Raw genomic sequence first — 22,725 nt, 5'->3', positions numbered from 1 at the left:
CAGCGGCCGGGTGGGAAGTAGCAAGGGAGAGTGGCCGACGCCACGACTAGGAGAAAGATTGCCGAGCTCGCTCCGCTCCCGCTGGGCTCCGGGAAGAGCCCTGGGCTGGGAAGGAGTCTGGGCGCACAATGACGCCCGGGAGGCTGCAGGGCGCCGGAGCGGTCGGACGGGGGAGCGAGAGCTAAAGCTTGTAGAGCGCGCCGAGCCGCTGGCGTTGGCGGCCGCGGCCGGGAGGCTGACGCCCAGCCGAGCCAGCCGAGCCGCGGGAGGCGGAGGCCAAGCGGGAGGCGGAGCGGGCGGCGCCGGGGAGGCGGAGGCGGAGGCGGAGGCGGAGGCGGTGTCTCCCCGAGCTGCGCAGGCGTTGCTCGCACCTTGTTGGTCAGTGCTGGGAGCGCTGCTATGGCGTTTCTCAGACCCGGGGCTCCTCCTCACACGCTCGAGGCGGAGGGAAAGGGGTAAGAGNAAGGGGCAGGAGGAGGCGGGGAAGATGGACCCGGCGCCCTCGCTGGGCTGCAGCCTCAAGGATGTGAAGTGGAGCTCGGTGGCCGTTCCGCTCGACCTGCTGGTCAGCACTTACCGGCTGCCCCAGATCGCGCGGCTGGACAGCGGTGAGTCCCGGCCCGGCCGCCGGCTCAGGGCAGACCCGCTCTCGGCGAGGGTGTGCGCGCGGGTGCTGGGGAGGGAGGGACAGGGTGGGGAGTGGGCTGCCCGCCCCCACCCTCTCGGCGCTGGAGTTGGCCGGAGCGGCTGCCGCAGCCCTGGCGCGTTGCTCTCAGCTACCCCCAGCAGCAGCTAGAGATGTGAAAATCAGAGCCCTTGCAGTGTAATTAAAAAGGACGCCTTAAAAAAAAAATCAACATTGGGGAAACCTCTGCAGATAGTAATTTTGGAGGCGAGCTGTCCCTCCCCACCCGCCTGCAAGAATTACTCAACCTGGGAAACGCTGAAGAGTTATCTTAGGCAACTTTCTTACAAAATCATTGTGCTTTGGGTGGCATCTTTATTTTGGATGCTCTCCTAAACACCCCCCAACACCCCCCCCCCCCAAGAAGCAGCAGATTTAAGAGGAAAAGCTCCTGGGTGACCAGTGAAAGGGATCACATTTCTCAGAGACCTTTTATTACAGCTTGTCTGTTTTGTTTAACCGAACTGAAAGTAATTTGGGGCTGAGTGTAGAAAATGTTTTTAGCAGAAGTGATGGTATGCTTAAGGTTAATTATTAGCTTAGCACATTTGGAGCCTGGAAAAAATTTACGTCTCCAAAACCTATATTGATTTGGAACCTGAGCTCAGAACTAAGAAATGCTTGTATTTCCTGAAACTGGCCACCAGAAACCAACCAAACATCCCCCAGCTGTTTGCTCTGCAGTGTGATATCTGCAAACAAGTGCATACTGTCAAGCAAGTAGACCCCTTTCAGTGTGAATTGTAACATGTAAGGTGGCAATTTAGGTGTGTTTTGCCTTGTTTTCGCAATAACTTCAGTTGATTTGGGCTTCATGTAATTTCAGACTGTTTTCAGGAACATGCTCTGCCATGGGGCTGCTTAGAAGCACTTGGGCCCAGGCTGGCAGGCGAGCAGATAGAACTGTGGTCACACAGGCCAAGTCAGAAAGAAGAGCACTCAGTAGAAAGATGTCATTTCAAGTCACATGGATTTGGGTTACTCCTTTTCTGGAGTAAAGTGTGTAACATGAGATGTATGAATGTCCAAAGGCATTTTTATTCTGTTTCTTATCTGTGCGGTTAGATTAGACATTTTGAAGGACCGATGTGAGAAATAAATGCAAGAAAATTCACGAAAGCAATCTTGGCCATGCTTTCTAGCCTTGTTTGGTTGGTCTTGGTAGTGGGAATAAACTAGGAGTTTTCAAACTAGTAATGAAGTGCAGATGAACCCAGGAAGGACAGGTGGTGTGTTGAGGCATTTCTGCTTGCAGTGGGGGTGGGGAAGTGTTCTGTGCTTTAACTGTGTATTTGCAGGTCTCAGTCTGTGTTTGTGTGTGTGTATGTTTGTGTGTGCATATTCGTATTCACAGTGTTTCATTTCCTCTTCCGCTGTGCAAAATTGTATATTTTGGAAGGTTTTGAGTCCTCACTTTTTCTGACCTTCTCTCATCACTGCACACTGCCAAAACTTCTTACCTAGGCAGAAAGCATTGATGCATATGGTATAAAAGTCACCTAAAAGCTTCATTTAATTGAAAGTTTAAAGAGGCTGAATGTCAGTTGCAGATAGAACTTTTAGCTTTATTATCTGCTTTCCTATCCCTGTCATTCATAAGAAGGGTCTGAATCAGCAGTGTACTCATCCCACACTTCTTTTTAAAATTAGGATGTGGGTAGAAAGTCTTAACACTGTGTCCTTTCAAGCTGTGGAATGGATTTTGATCACCGTGTAATTCCAATTCTTGATTGTAAATTTTCTCTTATTACCCCTCGAGAATCAACAGTGGCACACACAAATTTGGAATCATAGCCAAATACTGCTTTATATCTTGTTTCTTTCACTTAACAATCCCATCTTATTTAATTTTTTTCGTTTTTAATAGCTGCATACTATTCCAGAGGATGACTCTGCTGTATAGTCTATTTCCCTACAGTAGACATCAGCTGCTTTGTTTTTTACTATTACAAGTTGTGATGTAATGAAGACCCTTACCCATAAATCTGTTTGTTTGTGTTGGTATACATTCCTGCCTTTCTGAATGAGTATGTGAATCCTTTTTGAGTCCTTCGTATACATTGTCAAATTGCTTCAGAGTCTAAAGGTGATACTCATTTTGACTACCGTGAGAATTATAGGAGTACCACTCTCCCTACAGCCTTACAATGTTAAGTATCCTTAATAAAAAACAAAAACAAAAACCTTTGCTAATCCGTTGAGGGGAAGTGTTAATTTACAAAGTAAATTTGGAAAGCCTTTCAGAGTCGATCATTGATTCCATGCTTATTTTTAATCACATTTCACAGCAATGCTGAGGACGTATTCAGGACACATCACCATATTTATAAAAGCTGTAGGTGAAACCTCAAGTTTTGTGTAGTCCTCATTCTGTGTCCCTTTGCCAGTTTTAGTACTGCAGGTACATTTTACACACACACACCCCATACTTAGACATGAAAGGTAGTCATTTTCCAAATCACTTATTTTAAAAGAGACTAGAAAGAAACTGAAAAACATGCCACTAGCTGACATGATGCCAAGAGAGAACTATTGACTAATTTTAAGCAGTCATTAAAAAACATTAAACATCTGACTTCATAACTGTTGATTATTGAATGCCTACTGTGTGCTGTACATTTCTAGGTGCTTGATGCGTATTGTCTCAAATCCTCAGCACCCCATTTTAAGGACTTTGGGAACCTGAGATTCAGCGAAATTGAGTGACATATTTGGTAAATGTGTGGAGTGGGATTTTCAGCTAACTTTCTGACTCTAAAGAAAGACCTTTTATCTCAAACTTTACCTCCTCATACTAAATGGGAGTAGGTTTAAAGTAGATCTAATGTCTACTCTAAATAGCCCCACTGTCTCTCTGAGAGCTTGAGGACCGGAAAGTCAATATTTTTCAAACAGTGTAGACACCGAATTAAGTGCTGGCCTCATCCATCATATTTAGACTACTTTCTGCTTCCCAAAGGAGCAGCTGACAAGACGTAAGGGGCAGTGGGGAAGAAGAGAATACGAAATCAGAAAAAGAAGGAAAAAAATGGTATTTGAGGGCTTACGTACGTAGATGTGCCTGTTGAGATTACTCCTCAGTACATTTGCCATACTTAAAATATTAACTACACAGTAAAGAACTCTCCAATTCCTTGCACAATGCATGTTACGTCTGAAATGCCAGTCAGATAGACACATTCAGTATTGGAACTCCAGTGGTGAAATTTGTCATCGTATGATAAGAGAAATACAAAATAGTGAGCCTTCATGGTTTTGCCTCATGAATTTTTTTGGAAAACACAAAAGTACTCAAGAAGAAGCAATTCTCCTTAGGGAGTGAGATCCAAGCTCATCATCCAAGAGCTAACCCCATCCGCAGTACAGCTGACATTAGATATTTAACCTGGTCATCAGTTTAGGCACTGTTGGCTGTAGAACCAAGTTCAACAGATGTGTTGATGACCAAGAAGAGGGGGGAGCAAATGCTAATATCCGCCCCATCTCCAGCCCATCCTAACTCACAGCTAGGTAGGTGGGAAATGGTTCATTCTTTGTCTCTTCAGTTATTTCCCTCGGAAAGTCTCCAATGGTTAGTCTGTAGCAGTGCTCTTCCACTTTTTTTGTTCCCATCGCTCCTAAAACATCCTGTAGAAGTCTGTACCCTAGGCACATTTTTAAGCTGATTGCTGAAACTTTTCATCTTAAGTTTAAATAGTTGCACAGAATGTCATTTTTCAGCATATTATAAATCTTGACCTTTTAAATTGTATCATTAAAAATACTTTAGTAGGTCTATCATCGATTCCCAGTATCATTTTTTTAAAAAAATGCATGAGTAAGTTCTTAAACAGTTAAAATCTTTACACCTTTTTTTCCTCCTTAAATTCATATTTTCATTTTCCTTCCCCTACAAAATTCTATCCCAATATATTTTTACGCTTGAAAGTTCTGTATCGGTCACTCTATCATACTTTCTTTCTGTAACAAAAATACATGTAAATTGAAACCCGGTATTTTATGTGTCTTTTGACCTTAGGGCTCTTTGTATTTGAATATTTCTGGTTGTTTGAAATGAAGAATTGGGAATTACCTGACTTAGAAAAGGCAGTGCAACCCAGACGCTAAAGACTTACTCCTTTACATGCATTCATGTTTTTATTTGTTTCTTTGTTAGTCACCCTGAGGTCTTTACACCCCCGGGGTAATGCCGCTTAGAAAGATCTAAAGATGCATTGTTTCTGTAAAGTGGGTGAAGGGTCTTTGTAAGGGGGAGGTAGTGGAGGACAGCTTCCATTCATCATGGGGTGGACGGCCCCCCATCATAGCCAAGATCCCAGGCAAATAAATTTTTAGACAAGAGACTATTGGGAAGCTGGAGTTCTGGAAATTGACTCCCTTACAGCTGTGATGGGAAGTATTGGCTTTGCATCAGACATGTACCCCTGTACATCGAAGAATGCTGGCCTCCATCAATGAAAGATGAGTTCATGGCCGTTTGCTGAAAGGAAAAGGTGTACGAAGCCCATGGAATGACTGGGAGGGAGAATAAGATGGTAGGAGTTGGGAGGCAGCTGCAATGATGGGTCAGCAGCAGCCTCTCCTTTCCAGCTGTGCAGAGGAGTCAGCTGGTGCTCAGCCCCAGGTGTGTTGGCACTGTGGGAGCTTGGCCCTTGCTTTGTGTGGAAGCGCTTCCCAAGCTAGCATGCAAGTGCCTGGAAGGCTGAAGGAACAGAGACACGGGCACTCTGAACACAGGGAGGCTCCATGTGGCTGTTTGCAGATGTCAAAGGTGTTTCTAGATCTGTGTTTTATTTTTGACTCTAAGTTCTCAAAAACCTATGATTGATGTGTGTGTGTGTGTGTGTGTATGTGATTTTTTTCTAAATTAACTTAGTGTCCTTCTTATTCCCAGAAGATCTGCTTCTCCGTGGCTTCATTTCCCCTGGCATTGTATATTTTAAGACGGCACATACACCCCGGGTGGGAGACACAGTAGTTGAAAGGATGCTGAATTTGGAGCCTAGAAACCTCTCCCCCAGGCTCATGGGCTGCCATTTCATAGTTACGTGATCTTGGTCAGGTCTCTTAACCCCTTTGATTTGTAGAAATCTCATGCAGAAAAAGATGTACGTTATACTGGTCCACGTATCTCATCGTTACTGGTTAATTTGTTTATTCAATCAGCTGATATTTAGTAAGCATGTGTCAAGCCCTGTAATACGTATGGGGACAATAAAACTGAACAAATCAGGAATCTCTGTCCTCATGCAGCCTGCGTTCTTGTGTGTCTGCTTACCGTGAGACTTAAATGCAGTAATATATGTGTATTGCAAAACAGCACACATACATAAGATTGGAGTAGTGGAGGTGTAGACCAGTTGAGAGGGAGGCTTCAGAGTATAAAAGAAGTGCACTGAATAATACTTGAGGACTTGTGTACAGCTAAAGATACTGAGGGAAGCGCTCTGAGTGACTTTAGGCTATTTCCTTCTGAGTATTCCGGATCTGGTAATCCACAGGTTATAAAAAGGTGGCATTAAGGTCTTTATCAGAGAGAAAGTGTTATGAACTAACTAACCCAAGATTGGGTTTGGGAGAGACCGGGGCAGGAAGTTAGGAAAGAAACTTTTAACTTAATCCAGCATCACATGTAAGTCTGACCAAACGCTATCAAGACACTTTAATCTTTTTCTAGTAGATACTCACCAGTACTTTTAGTGGCTTGATGATTTTCTGAGCACTTATATAACTGTTAGCAGGAAAGGAGTGCCTTGTATAATGTTGTATGCCAAGTGGGTGATAAAACCTCTTGAACATTTTTTTTATATATGATATTCTTTCACTTTTCTGTAGTTACACCCTATTCTAATGGGCTATGCGAACACATTAATGAAAAAAGAATAGGAAGGGACATTTTGGACGACAATGGGCAGTGGTAAGCATTCAGACCCACAAGACAAGATTTGGACATAGCTCCTTCAGCACTCTTGCTTGTCAAGTAAGATGGCCGTTTTGAAAGCCTTAAGACACTCGGTTGTCTGTAAAAGGAAAACTGGTTTGACCATTGTAATCGACTGTATCATAGTTTAAAGAGCGCATTTGAGTCTCTTTTGCTCCTTTGGCTGCCTTATTGAAATAGTAAGTCCTAGTAGGCCAGCTTGTAAACTCGTTTATTTTTGAGATTCCTGAGGTATCTGTCTTTTTACTTACTGAGCTGCAGTTCTAGGAAGACTCATGAACTCCCTCTGGTCTTCAGCAGGACTATCAATCTTAAGAACACCAGCTATTATAGGTAACTTGAAAAATAACTTTTATTGCTGGTTTATGTATTATTTTGTCATGTTTGACAAAATAGAAAGTACCTGTTAAAATATTTTAAATCTCATGGGATTTAAGCCGTTTAGAAGACATTTCCACAAGAAGATGCGCCCCCCCCTCAGCCCCCACCCCTACTCCTTATTGGCACAAAAATATTTACTTGAATTTCAGGTTCAAGGTATCTACAATTATTTTTGCTATTTCCCAGCTCCTAGCACAATGCCTGGCATATAAGAGATAGTTCATAAGCAGTTAATATATGAATGAGCAAATCTCCGAATTAAAAATTTTCAGGTCCAAAATGTGTATATTACTAAAGCATCTGTGACCTCTGCATGTTTGAAATAGAATTTCACTTTTGTTTCAACAGTGATAGACATATTCATAAATATGTAAATTGGAACGAAGATGGTAGGTCTTAAAATTAGCAGTAGGGAAAATAAAGACTTGGTGGTGGACCATCATGATGAAATAATGATTCTTAGGATCATTAGTTATTAATATTTTAAATAAATGATTTCTGGAAATTACAACTCGTTTTTAGATTCTTTGCTCTCTCGCTAGTTCTTTTGTTCTGAAATTAAGATGCCTCCTTTACATATTACATGTGGCTATGTTGTTGACTTTTTAATCTTGTATGGATTAGAATACCATCAGTCTTTGGAATTAGTCAACTCTTACGGTATAATAAAGAATAGGACTGATTGGGTAGTCAGCTAACCATTTAACTCTCCAGTGTTTCATCTTCTCAGGGTACCAGGGATTTTACTTCTAAGCAAAGTAAGCCACTTGGTTTAAATAGTGTTACAAAACTACAACTGCTAATTTGGTACAGTTGTCATCTTCCTAGAATAGCCCCAAGATTGACTTGAAACCTTAGTGTCTTAATCCCAGACAATGAGTTTCCTTTTATGCCCTTGTGGGAGTATTACATGGTGGTAAAAGAAGGAAAAAACAATGTTCCCAAGCCTTTTTCCAGTTTTGTGGATGAATTACTTTGTAATTAAAGGGTAAGTCATTTTAATTGATTCTGCTAATTCTTAAACCTAGTTTGAAGTATTTAAATATCACTTGGGCTTTGATGGCTTAATGGTTGTTTAATAAATACCAAGTTATTGAATTTAAAATGCAATGTGAAGTCTTATAGTTATGAAGATATTTGTCATTTAGGTTAATATTTAACATCTTCAGTAAATTATTACGATTAGGCCTGCTTACAGTTTAGGAGGGAATGTGAACAGTGCTTTAAGATTTAAAGTAAGTTATAATCTGTTGCTTTTCTCCACTCAGTAGAGGAAAACTTCCTTGGTCAGACATTTTCTTTCTCAGATATGACGGTCTTCTCAATACCAGAGTTTATGATGTTAGAAATGAAGATTTGCTCTTGATAATTAGTTTGGATGATTAGTTCACATTGACCGTGTCTTCCTTGTGGCAGGGAACTAGATTCAAATATCTAAAAGTAACCAAAAAGGGTTCAATGTTTACTTTTCTATTTTAATATTCTGTTACCTTGTAGGTAATTAGGAAGCACTGGATATAACAATGTGTCATGCATTCAAAAATGGGTTAATGCAATGCCTCATATCCATCTGTGCACGTGTTGTACACATGATTGATACTTGGAATTGCCTCTCTCTTTATCAGCAACCTTCGAGCAAAGCATGGTTGGAATCAAAGACTAGCATCCATTCCATTGTCATTGCTGGTCCTCAGAAAGCTTATGCTTGAGATCTTCAATTTTAGTCTGTTTCAGGTTAACAGCTGAAATAATGCAAGTTCCATTTTTACCTTGAACCACACTGACCCATGAAATCAGTCAAGCCCCAGACCCAAGTCAAAAGCAGTTTAATTAGTTGTGTTTAAAGAGAGAGAGCTCTAAAAGATACAGATTACCTACTGAAACATAAGTAAGTAACATGAGTCTTTATACAGATATTCTGCTGCACCCCCCCCCCCCCCGTTTATTTTGGTCCCATCTTTTGGTAGAAATAGAGAGCCACTGAGAATAGACAGGATCAGAAGAAATTTTCTCAAGCTCATCATGGCCAGGTACATCAGTTAAGGTTACTTTTTAGTAGTACATAACAGGAAAAAAGATAGTGATTTATACAACATGGAGATTTCTTTCTTTTCAAATAACAGGAGTCTGAAGGCATATATTCCAGGATAGATATGGCAGATCCAGAGTGAAGGACGCAGGCTCCTCTTGTCTTTCTGCTTTTCATCCTTAGGAGGTGGTTTTCACTTCATGGTCCTTCATGGCTGCTGGAGCTCTAGCCATCGTGTCTGCATCTCATACAGCAGGAAGGGTACAAGGGTATGCCTTACCAGCGGTCCTAACACAGCCCTTCACTTGCATCTCATTGGCCAAGACTTACTCCTCTATAGGCAGGAAAGTAAGGAACTGGAGTTTAACTGGACACAATACCCATGGGTTCTTACTACAGGAGAGGGGAACATTGGATATTGGGAGCTGTTTACCAGTCTTTGCCATTTAGATTTGTGCTTAGATGCTTTTTCTTCACCTTTTTTTCCTACACAGAACCTTAGCAAAATAGCTGTGTGTTCAGCCCGAATTCCTTAACATCTTCTTGTACAGGTTTTTCTTCAGCTCAGTTGGAACCTCTTGCTCCAGCTTTTCTCTTTTCCTCCTTGAGCGCAAGATAAAACCTTAAAGCAAGTCCATTGAAAGGTCCTCTATTAGACGTGAAAGTACTTTATAAGTAAGCCATGAAAAGTTGTGTAATTGTAAAAAATTATTGTTATAAGACACTCCTCACATTCTTTTTTGACTTGCATACTTTTCCAATTTTCTCTCTGATCTGATGTACACAATGGGAATAGATGTCCAATTGTTCAAAGGTGCTTTTTCCCCCTGCTTTATTCCTTTTGCCAGAGAGGCTTGGTGGTTGTTTTAAAAAGATATTTACTGTTTTCCTCTGGATACCATTATTATTGAGAATTTGGAAAATATAGACCAAAAAAATGACAAAAATGAGTATCAGTTTTAATTCCAGAAGTTATATAACTTGTTATGTAACCATTATTAACATTTTCCTGTTATGCAGGCATGGCATGTAAATGGAGACTATAAAAGTAGAAAAAAAAAAAGAGCAAACCGTATAAAAACTGCATTTTTTATTTCACATCAGATCGTGAGCATTTTTTTTCATTATTAGTATCCCTTAAAAATAAAATTGTTATGCCTGAATGGGATTTTGTTATTAGCAATAAACCATTATTTACCTGGCCATTTTTCAGTTGTTAGACATTTGGTTCTTTTGAGTATCATGTTTTCAAGGATATCTTTGTAACTGAATTGGCCAGTTTCATATCATTTCATTATTTGGGGTTCCTGGAAATGGGATAATTATTCAGACTTTATTATTTTTAGATTGTTGATATGTGTTGCTAAATTGTTCCCAGGAACGTTTGTACCATTAGCAGTGAATAGGTAGGCTTAACACTTTGTACATCATTGAATATCATAGTTATTTCTTAGTCTTTGCCAATTTAGATAATTTAAAAATTGGCACTTTTTGTAATTTGTGTTTCTTTGATTACTAGTAGAATATCACCAATAATCTTGTCATATTTCTTTTGTGAATTTTATGAGCCCTTTATTCCATTTTTTGGCAGAGTTTTTCAAAGCTATACTTTTCTTTATCAACCTGGATATTGGTTTTAAGTGTTATGTTCATTGTTGCATTTTGGCCAGTCCTCTGAAAGAAGGAATCCTCTTCCATTGTATAAAATAAAATAATCTCATGAAAGTTTTGGTAAAACCTTGCTGTGTATTCACAACATGAATTCAAGTCACGGAGAGGACCCCACAGATACTTTGTTGTTGATAAATTCCTGTGCATTGCGTGAAACTAAGCTGACCAATAAGGTTCATCACTATTTGGTTTTCAGGACTAAGAATAAGTTGACAAATTTACTATATTTGGGACAGTTGGCATTTTCTGTTCTATCACAAAAGGTAAACCACAGCAACATGAGAGCCTGTTGAAGCTTAGAACCTGAGTGCTGATGTGAGAGGATAAATAATAGAGATTCACAGACAACTTCCAGACACCAGGGAGAAAAGCAAATGTGATGGCTTGAATGTCATTTCATTTCTTCTGTTGAATATCTGTGTCAGTGTCAGCTTCAGTGTGATGTCTAAGAAGAAGGGAACCACAGATAAGGAGAAAAGCCCAGTTTAATTCTCTATGTATAGGCATTGATTGATGGGGAATAAAATGCTTGTCCCTTTACCAACTTGGCACGGAAGACTCTGAATAGTTTTATTTATCAGTGGGTTGAAGTGACAGTTGCTAAAAGTGAAGTTCAAGATGATGTTAAGATTATGTTTTACTGCCAAAGAAGCCTCAAATTAACTTTACGGTAGATCAGGTAGTTTATGAGTTGTTTTTGCCCCTCCCCCTAGTCTCTTTCTCTCTCTCCCTCCTCTCCCCTTCCCCCTCACTCTTACTCACTCATTTGGTTAAGCTTCTGCCTTTGGCTCAGGTCATGATCCCAGGGTCCTGGGATTGAGTCCCCCATCAGGCTCCCTGCAGAGCCTGCTTCTCCCTCTACCCCTCCCCCACCCCTGGCTGCCTGTGCTCTCTCTCAAATAAATAAATAAAATCTTAAAAAAAAAAAGAATACTGTGCAATAAATTCTATAGGAGTTTTATGCTAATAAGTGGAGACCAGAGGGAAGAGAAGGAGGGAAATATATGAACTAAGTATAAATATCTAGTTTTAAAATTGTCACAATGAAACAAAAGTTCATTTCCCTTGATGATTAACATTCATTTTGAATACATAAAAATATTTAAAAACTAAAGATTATCTGAGCTTCTGCTACCTTGAGATAACTACCATCAGCCTTTTGGTGACTGTCTTTCTCATGTATCCTCTATTCACACACACAGACACACACACACACACACACACACACAATTTTACATGAACAAGGCATTTTAGGTTTTGTTTTGGTTTTGGTTTCTCGCCTCACAACAACCCCCATTCCTCCAACCCAACCCTGCCTACCCACCAACCCACTTTAATAATCCAGTACATAGCCTTCTTTTTTTTTTTTTTTAAAGATTTTATTTATTTATTCGACAGAGATAGAGACAGCCAGTGAGAGAGGACACAAGCAGGGGGAGTGGGAGAGGAAGAAGCAGGCTCATAGCAGAGGAGCCTGATGTGGGGCTCAATCCCATAACGCCGGGATCACGCCCTGAGCCGAAGGCAGATGCTTAACCGCTGTGCCACCCAGGTGCCCCAATAGCCTTCTTTTCTCCATACTCACAAAACCCCACGTTGACATTAGATACACATACAAAGGCACATACTGTTAGAGAAATGTGTCATTGCTTAATAACATGGGATTATATTATATATATATTTTTTTGCCTTTTGCTTATATCACTCATGGGAATTTTTCTGAAATACTAGGTGTAAAACAGATTCATTCTTTTTTCATAGCTGCATAATATTCCACAGTGTGGAAATACTCCTCTTCTATTGATTGGTGTTCAAGTCGTTTCTAAATTATTAGCCTCTGAATTATACTTCACTAAACCTAAGTCCATATACCTAAGTCATTAATTTGCTCATTGTTTCTATAGAAGTCTGTGATTTCTATCTCATATCTTTTATTTCTTCTCCTAAAACATCTTTGATAGCACTGTCTTACTGATTCTCTTAATTGCACATGCAAAGATCAAAATTAAATCTTTTAAGAAGAAATACAGGGGAAAGTGGGCCTTCTATTCCCAGTATCGCAATTCACAGAGGTGGAATTGATTTAATAGATGTTGCCAAAAAGTCCGTAACAATTCTCATTTCCATCATTGATGGACGAGAATACCAGTTCTCCATGTCCATGTCAACATTAGCTTTTATAAAGTTTTTAAAAAATATTTGCCGGCCTAATGGATACAAAATAAGATCTTATTGGTATGTTAATTTGCATTTCCCTGGTTATTAGTGATTTTTGTGCCCTTTTTGTATGATTGTTTACCACTTAGAATGCTCTTCTGCAAATTGAAATCATACTTTTTGCTGGTTTTTCTGTTGTTGACTCATTCTTGCCAATTTCTCGATGCTATTTGCATATTGTAGAGAGATTTTTCCTTATTTATATTTTTCTATTGACTTTGTTTATGTTATATTTCTCCATTTCAGAGTTTCTAATTTTTATATGGACAGACAAGTCGTCTTCTTGTGTTTTCACTCTTGGCTAAGAAAGATCTTCCTGACTCTTACAATATATGTGTCTCTTAGATATTCTAGGAAGATTTAAAAATTTTTTATTTAAGTCTTTAATGTGTCTGGAATTAATTTTTGCATATGATGTAAGATTTTTATTTTCTTCCAGATTGTTGTTATGCCAGCCCATTTACTCTAAAGTTTGCGTAACTACTGAATTGAACTATCTTTGTCAAATTCATTTTGCTCTTTAAAAGTAGAAAAAATACACTTCAACTGCACCTGTCTTTCAGGGAATGCGTTGGGCTGTGATCTAAGAATACTTGCAGTTAATGCAATCTGAAAACAATCCTTTATTCCTCAAAGAAGAGAAGTGGCTAGGGTCACCCCAATCTTGACTTACTCTTCTCTTCCAATGGCTGTGGGAGGCCTGAGGTTTGTTTTTCTAAAGAAAATTTTAATTCATTTTAAAGCCAGTACTACCCTGGTGAGTCTGGGAAATGATAGTAACTTGTTAAATGCCTTCTGGAATATAGTCCAGATGCTTTGGCAATAAGTTTTCTCCAGGGAAGAATCTGTTTTAAAATGATACTTCACTAAGCTGCTGTTCGTGTGTGTGTGTGTGTGTGTGTGTGTGTGTGTGTGTGTGAGAGAGAGAGAGAGAGAGAGAGAGAGAGAGAGAGGGGCAGAGAGAGGAAGAGAATGTGCCTTTCAGTATTTAAGAAGCATTTGCAAGTTTCACTCAACTGTAGACTACTTAATTAATTGAAAATGTATTTCCTCCATTATTTTTTGGATGAAGGGCACACTTTCCCACACTATTCTTTTATTTTTTATTTTTTATTTTATTTTATTTTAAAGATTTTATTTATTTATTTGTCAGAGAGAATGAGAGAGAGAGAGGCAGGCAAGGGAGAAGCAAGCTCCCCACTGAGCAAGGAGGCCAACACAGGACTCGATCCCAGGACCCAGGATCATGACCTGAGCCGAAGGCAGATGCTTAACTGGCTGAGCCACCCAGGCGCCCCATTTTATTTTATTTTTAAGTAATCTCTATACCCAGCATGGGGCTTGGACCCACAACCCCGAGATTAAGAGTCGGGGCACACTCCACCAAGTCAGCAAGGTGCCCCTTTCACACACCATTCTTTTTTTTTTTTTTCTTTTAAGATTTTATTTATTTAGTTGACAGAGAGAGAACAGAAGCAGGGGGAGCAGGAGAGGGAGAAGCAGGCCTCCTACTGAGCAGGGAGCCCGATGCGGGACTGGATCCCAGGACCCTGGGATCATGACCTGAGCCGAAGGCAGATGCTTAACCAACTGAGCCACCCAGGTGCCCCTCACACACCATTCTTAATATGTGCGTTTATTGCTTAAAAATTTTATAATGGCCCACATCTGTTCATTTTAAAAACTTAAATCTCTCTTACATTTTCCTTACCTCCCACAAAATCTTTGATGGCATTGTCTTCCTGAGTCCTCTTAATTTCACATGCAAGGACCAGCCTTACATCTTTTTAGGAAAAGTATAGGGCAGTATGGGCCTTTTATCCCAATGTCAAAACCCAGACTGCATAAATAAAGGAGAAAATAAGTAGTGTGAGTAGAGACTCAGATTATTCTCTGAAACCTCTTCTGCATGACCTCTGCGTAAAACTACAACAAAGTCTCAATCCTGCATTCCATGAGGAACTTTGTAGGTTGGAGTCAGGTATGTGTGGAAGCTTTATCACTTCTCTTTTTAGATAATGTCTTTCTAAGCCATCTGAGAGCAGGCGTCCTGTCTTCTTTTCCCTTTGTACATTTCACAGGGTGTAGTAGGACTCTGACATAGGGTTTTGGGGTACTCCAGCTTATCCCTAAAGTATTTGCAAGCCCCATTACACACACAGGTGCCTGCACTCTGTTCTTGCACCTTTTGACCTTTCAGCAAGTTCTGGGCAAGGAAGGAATGACAATTCCAGCAGCCACTCTTTCCTGCTTTTCAGTTCAGGGGTTTTATAGTTATTTCCCAATCTCTGACTTCTCAAATGATCTCCAGCTTAGAAGAGACTCAATATATGAGGGTATGTCTTATTTTAGGACTTACTGAATTATATTTACATATATTAACCTCATGAAAAGAAGGTGAAAAATATTCTGAGTCTGGGTGAAGTCAACTCAGCATTAAAATTTTGTTAGAAGAACCTTGAGATTTAGTGATACTATTTGATCAAAAGCTGTTTAATTTGTCGTGATGTGTTATGAGAACATATTTAAAAATGGAAATGGACATATTTCACTAATTCCAAAGCATGCATTTTAATAGCCCTGAAATTGGAACGCATCTTATAATTAATGGCATGTCACAGTTTAATCAGCCATGTTTATTCTTTCTTAATTGTTGTGAAGTAATGACTGTGTTACAAGGGGTGGTGTCCTTAATTATGCGACCTATGGTGGTTCCATGGAGTTCTTTGAGTCAGATAACTTAAAGTGCAAAGCACATGTGTGAAACGAGGACTTTTAGTGGCTGTTCCAATACAGGGTGGGAGAGAATCTAAACTGAAAATCAAGAAATGTTCTCTGAACTATCCATCTCTAATTGAGAAAATATCAGGGTTACATGTCACATTTAACAAAGGTAAGGCGAGGGTCCCTGTTCTATATAACCATGGTATAATTTTCCCTCATACTACGTTTTTCGACTTTAAGAAATAACTTGATTTCTTTTTTTTTTAATTTAATTTTTTATTTATTTGAGAGAGAGAGAGAGAGAGGGGGAAAAAAATGAGCAGAGAGAGGGAGAGGGAGAAGCAGACTCCCCACGAAGCAGGGAGCCCGATGTAGGGCTCCATCCCAGGACCCTGAGATCATGACTTGAGCCAAAAGCAGATGCTTAACCAACTCAGCTACCCAGGCGTCCCCAAAATAACTTGATTTCTATATCCCCCACCATACTGTATCCTCGATGAGGGCAGGCACTGTCTTTCATGTTCAGTCGAGCCTGGTTTGAGGACTGTTCTTTGGCCCAGTCTGCAACACACACTCACATACACACTCGCAGTGTAGTGTGTTGAATGGTGGCTTCCAAAAAGATGTGTCCGTGTCCACATAGCTGTAAGTTATTTGTTGCCTTATTTGGAAAACTGTCTTTCCAGATGTTAATTAAAGTTAGAGTCTTGAGGGGCACCTGGGTGGCACAGTGGTTGGGCGTCTGCCTTCGGCTCAGGGCGTGATCCCGGCGTTTATGGGTTCGAGCCCCACATCAGGCTCCTGCGCTATGAGCCTGCTTCTTCCTCTCTCACTCCCCCTGCTTGTGTTCCCTCTCTCGCTGGCTGTCTCTGTCAAATAAATAAATAAAATCTTTAAAAAAAAAAAAAGTTAGAGTCTTGAGATGAGATCATCTCGGATTACCTGCGTGGGCTCTAAATCCGATGACAAGTGCCATTCCAACAGGAGAAAGGCAGAGGGAGACTTGAGGCAGAAGAGGAGGAGACGGAGACCGGAATGATACAGCCACAAACCCAGTCTGCCTGAACCCACAAGAAGCTGAAAGACGCAGGGAACAGAATCTCCCCTAGGGCCTTTCAAGGAAGTGCAGCCCTGCCAACAGCTTGATTCTGTATTTCAGGCATCCAGAACTGTGCGAGTATAAATTTCTGTTGTTTTAAGTCACTCAGTTTGTGAAAATTTATTATGGCAGCTGTAGGAAACTACGACACACACAGAAATGCATGGAAGCACGCATGTACGTAAATATATAATTTTTGCTAGCCTGTAGTTTTAAAAAAATGACAGAAAATCTTTTAAAGTTAGACGTTATAAATATATACCCTTCTTTTCTGGATTTTCAAAGTAATAGTTGACCCTAGCACCCATCAGTAGGTTGACGCATACCTGGGATTGTGGAATGTGGTTTTCACAGTGGTATTCATTTAACCACTGTGGACCGCATGCCTGCTGTCTTACAAGCATAGTGCTGAGTGCTGGGAACACGAAGGTGAATAAGTGGAATCCTGATCCTGGAGTTCAGAGGCCCGCTGGGGAATATTTATTGACTATTCTTTGACTTAGCATCTTGTCTATTCTTGGACAACTATTAACATGTAATAAGCATCGAAATGCTTCATTCTAAAGGTTAGCTTACTATTGCCAAGAGCTCTTGAGGAAAGTTTCACAGAAAATGGTAATTGACTACTGAGCTAGTCCCTGAAGAGTGAGTATAGAGTTTTGGTGGGTTTGGAAGAGGGGGAATGCTATTTCTAACAGAGGTTAGGAACGTCCTGAACAGAGGCAGTTGATGGAGGGTGATAGGAGATGAGGCCCCAAAGGCAAGTTGGAAGCAGATTTTGAAGAGCTGTAACATGTTGAAGTTTGACCTTTATCTTGTGATTAAACTGGTGGCGCTTAGCCTTTTGCCCCCCTTCCAGGACACAGATAACAGAGGGTGTTAGAACAGAATACAGGCATAGCTTGGAGAGATTGCAGGTTTGGTTCCAGACCACCACAGTAAAGTGAATGATACCATAAAGCAAGTCAAATGAATTTTTTTGGTTTCCCAATGTGTATAAATGTTATTATTTATACTACACTGTAGTCTGTTAAGTATATACTAGCATTATGTCTGAACAATGTACATACACTAATTACAAAGTTCTTTATTCCAAAAAAATTCTCACCATCATCTGGGCTTTCAGAGAGTCATACTCATTGATCACAGATCACCATAGTAAATACAATAATGAAAAAGTTTGACGTTGTGAAAATTACCAGAATGTGACACAGAGACAGAAAGTGAGCGTATGCTCTTGGAAAAATGATGTGTTCAATGCCAAGTTGCCACAGACCTTCAATTTGTAAAAAATTGTAGTATCTTCAAAGCACAATAAAGCTAAGCGCAGTAAAACTAGGTTTGCCTGTAGACTGCCAGAGAATCCACTCGGGTCTGAAATTTTGATGAACTCCAACATAAAAATTAGTAAATAATGAACTGCAATGATATGTACTCTAATAACATGTAAGCTACTTATGTCAGTAGCAGATTCCAGAGAGGCTCAATGTAGAATCTTGGGCCTTGTACGCTTCCTCGCCTGGCTAAACTCCATCCCTTTTTCTTTCACTCAAGAAAACTTTTTAGAATTTGAGTAAGTCAGGACGCCTGGGTGGCTCTGTGAGTTGAGCATCCAGCTCTTGATTTCAGCTCCGATTGTTATCTCAGGGTGGTGAGATCCAGCTCCACATTGGGCTCCAGAATGGGTGTGGAGCCTGCTTGGGATTCTCTCTCCCTCTCCCTCTGCCCCTCCCCTCCTGCTCACATGCTCTCTGTCAAAAAAAAAAAAAAAATTTTGAGTGAGTCCAGTTTTCCCAGAGTAACTTGAGTGCACTCTAGTTTTTATTTTAAGAGTAAATTAGGGGCGCCTGGGTGGCTCAGTCAGTTAAGCGACTGACTCTTGGTTTCAGCTCAGGTCATGATCTTGGGGTCATGAGATTGAACCCTCCCCTCACGCACTCAGTGGGGAGTATGCTTCTCCTCTCCCCCTCCCCCCACTCATGTGCACACATACACTCTCTCTCTTTCAAATAAATAAATCTTTTTTAAAAAGACTAAATTAAGAAACTTCAATATTTTACTAAATACTAATATTGAGCAACACATTCTACAACTATGTCACCATATCTCAGTCTGAAGATCAGTGTTAAGCAAATGACTCATCTTTGTTCCCAGAGTACCAAGCACAGTGCTTGTTTACAGAAGTGCTCCTCAAACGTTTGTTAATATGAGCAGTGGGAAAATGTTGAAGGGCTTTCAGTATGGGAAGCACCTCATCGTATTTAATTTCTAGAAGGATCGTTGTGGTGTCATTTTGGAAGATCAGGTAGAGCAGGAAAAGTTTGCAATACTGGAATGACAATATTTGAAAGCTGTAGGGCTATAATCGAGGAGAAAGATGGCCTCTAGCCAAAACTAGTTCAGTGGAATAAAGAGGAAGGGGTGAATTGGAAATAATTAAAAGGTGCAATTTCCAGGACGTATGTTTGGATATGGGGGCTGTGAGGAAGAGGGAAGCATTCAGTAGTCCTGAGTTTACTGGCTTGCATGCCGATGCCCTTATCAGAGATCAGAACAGCAAGTGGCAGGTAGGTGCACTAGTCAGGGTAGGCCAGGGTGGGCTGTGGTACCAACACTGAGATGGCAGTAGTTTAAAACAGCAGAGGTTTATTTCTCTCTTGTGCCATGTGTTTATGACGATTTGGCTGGGGGCTCTGCCCTGTCCTCACCCTCACTGCAGGACCTAGCCTAGAAGCCCTTGTGTATGCTTCCACACTTGTGGAGGCACGAGAGAGAATATGGCAGATCATGTGTTGGCCTCTTAAAGCTTCTACCCTGAAGTGATGTCCCTCATGTCCCTCTCACACTCCATTGTTAGCGCAAATCTCACAGCCACACCTACCCTCAAGAGGGTAGAGCTGTGCAGTCTTGTGCAGTCTTTCCCTGTAACTGGGAATGTGACTCCAGCGATCACTGTGGGGGGAGGTGTGGAAAGGCAGCATGCTAATGTGGAAATGTTAAACTTGAAGTATTTATTTCAGGAAAATTTAGTTCAGAAGGAACTGGAAATCTGGGCTTGCATCTTGACAGAGTTCAGAGCTAGAGAAATGATATTGGAAGATTTCAATGTAAAGGTCATAGAAAAAGCCACAGGATTGAATGACATTGATCAGGAGGGAATAGAAGCTGAGCCAATGGTGGTAAGAGATCAAGGTTAATAAGCTTGTGGTTACGAATATTGCAACCGTAAGTGGTATTTTTTTTAGCAGTTTGTTATAACTTTTAAATAATTTTAAGTAACTGTTGGCACAGGAATTGAATTAATCACTTAAACGGAATTTAGCTTTCTCAGACCCCAAAATCGCTGACTTGCATTTAGTCATTTAAAAGGTGCCTTTAGATTTTGCAGTAGGATTTCAGCCAATTTTCTGACCCAGCAGGGAAGAAAAAGTATTGCAAAGGGTAGTTACTGTAGTTTGATCTGAAGGACTGTTATAAGTTGATTGATACTAAGATTGCTGAGTACTCAGAAAATTAGAATCCTTATAAAATTTCTGACTGCTTCTGCCTCAGACAGAAAGGTATGGGCTTACTCTTGCTGTCATGTTACCCTTTTTATAGCTCTAATTACTGGCAAAGGGCGGTAGTTAAATAGGACTTTTCCCCATTGGCCAGTGTATCTACATAAGGAGACATGCTTTTTCTGTCTCCATTCTCTTAAAAAGTTCTTGTGCTTTTGCCTGCCCAATGTCCATTGGGGTCTACACCTAAAGTACTCATTCTTTAAAATTTTTGTGTTGACGTATGTGATTACCCCATGTAAACTTCCCTCCCTTCAAGATTATGCACTTCTCAGGAAAATGAAAAAAACTAACCTGGTTTAATGCATGCCGCTGTTATTTCTTTGAAGGAAATTTTGCAGAATTGTAATAGGAGTGATGGTAAAATGGTAATTCTGGTCTTTACACTCGAGGTAAACAAGTATTCGTAGAACTTCTACTTTTGGATGGCACTAGACTGTGAAGGATTTAAAAAAACCAAGAAGAAAGCTAGAGCTTTTACCTTCTTCACAACAGACACATAAAACTATTAAAAGTAACTGTTCTGTATTCCCCAGACAAGCAACACCATTGGTGTTTACTCCTGGATGATGATTATAATTAACATTTATTGAGGACTAACTGTGGTGCTGGCTATTATACAGCACATGATATACGTTATCTTATCTAATTTTCACAGGTACTCTGACATAAGGCTACCTACAAGGAACAGAGGCTGAGAGAAAGGCAATAAGTTGCTCGAGCTGGAAAGTGAAGCCAGCAGCCAGTCAGTTTTAACTTTTAACGGTTTTTCTAGCTTGCTTCTCCCAATTCTCAGGCCAACAGGCATCTTTTCCCACTCACATTGCACATTACAGAATGAGAAACGCTTTTGTCAATCGTCTTTATTAGACTTGAACCACTAATAGGCAGGGTTCCCAGGATGGGCCTGGTTGCACTAATTGAGGTCACGAGAGCCAGAAGAGCCCCACAGAACTGTTAACAGACGATAGGAACTAAACTGGGCACTGGGAATTACTGAGGTGGGTTTTCTATTTTATTTTTTTTTTGAAGATTTTATTTATTATTAGAGAGAGAGAAAGAGAGAGAGGTTGAGAGACCGAATGGGAGGAGGGGCAGAGGGAGAAGCAGACTCGCTGTGGAGTAGGGAGCCAGGTGCGGAACTCATCAGGACCTGAGCTGAAAGCAGACACCCAACCACCCAAGCACCCAGGCTTTCTATTTTAAATGTTTGTTGTTTTCCTATCTCACCCTCCCCAACAAGAAAGACTTGGGGTGGAATGTGACAGGTAAAATATGGCTCTCTAATTGTCCATTCGTACATTCATGTATGTGATATTTCTATACATAAACCCATAAGTAATATCCTTCACTTACCTTGGGGTGAGACTTGGCAAAACTCCATCCAGCCTTCTTTCCAGAGAGGCTCTGTTTCTGATATACATCAGTCACAGAACCCACACGTGTAGTCAGGTCCTTATCCTGAAACTGAAGAGATTACAAAATGAAATAGCAAATGCTATGGAATCTAAGCAAATACTGTGGAAACCAAGATAGGCGGTAACCACCAGAACTGAAGAGAACACAAGAGATGTGATCAGGGCGTGTGCTCACACTTAAGCTCCAACACCAGCTGTCGATCCCCTTCTCCCCCGGTACTCATCTCTACCGGACAGTATTTTTACATTGTGTATTGATTGGAACAACTCTAGCAGTGATCTTGCTTAACTCTTTTGGAGCTCTGACGAAAGCTGCAAATAGACATGTGTATAAACACAGAGGTTTTCACATAACTTCAAAGTGTTTCTTGCCCGCCCCACCTCTTTCCTGAAGCCGGGGACTCAGAACCCCGAGCTAGTGTGTTCCGTCACCGCATCGCACGGATGTGGTTGTCAGCTTGCCGTGGGGCATGCGGGTGTGGAGCACGGTACGGTACGGTTGCTGATGCCATTAGGAATGGAAAGACACACCTCGTCATAGTATTTTATTACTTTATCGTAGAATCTTCAGTTTACTAGATAGCTTTCAGAATGGGATTTTATGGGGGGGGGAGGTACCCCGCAGTGGGAAGTCGTAGTGAAGGCTTCTCAAAAATGGAAACATGCACTATGCACACAAATCTGATTTTGCTCTACTTGAGCCCCCCTCCATTGCCCCCTGCCCCCCCACCAAATATCAGTGAGTTTCCCTAAGGCACAGCCAAATCTGGCCCGCTGCCGGTTTAAGTAAATGAAGTTTTACTAGAAGACAGCCACGCCTTTGTCATCATATATGGTCTATGGTTCTGCGTCCACAGCAGAGCTGAGTTGTTGTAACACAGATTGTATAGCTCACGAAGGCTAAAATTTTTACTCTCTGGCACTTGACAGAAAAGAGTTTGCCAGCCCTTATCCTAAGCCATCTGCTCTTACTCCGTTTTCTTTGAGATGAGTATGATTT

At 40.8% G+C, this 22,725-nt stretch overlaps 1 protein-coding gene across 2 annotated transcripts in view; it reads left to right on the top strand.

Moving 5' to 3' along the window:
- The first annotated feature begins 471 nt into the window (after positions 1 to 471).
- GAREM1 (GRB2 associated regulator of MAPK1 subtype 1) overlaps positions 472 to 22,725 on the top strand; it is a 193,322-nt gene continuing 171,068 nt past the window's right edge. For both annotated transcript variants that reach the window (XM_002924742.4, XM_011231715.3), the window contains exon 1: positions 472 to 608. In XM_002924742.4, the coding sequence (XP_002924788.1) occupies positions 488 to 608 (121 nt within the window). In that variant the 5' untranslated portion in view covers positions 472 to 487. The remainder of the gene's footprint in view (positions 609 to 22,725) is intronic.

The sequence above is a fragment of the Ailuropoda melanoleuca genome, chromosome 14 (assembly GCF_002007445.2).
Source record: "Ailuropoda melanoleuca isolate Jingjing chromosome 14, ASM200744v2, whole genome shotgun sequence".
In the NCBI taxonomy this organism is placed as follows: domain Eukaryota; kingdom Metazoa; phylum Chordata; class Mammalia; order Carnivora; family Ursidae; genus Ailuropoda; species Ailuropoda melanoleuca.
The sequence above is the reverse complement of the archived record's forward strand: the minus strand, read 5'-3'. Positions and strand labels throughout refer to the sequence as shown.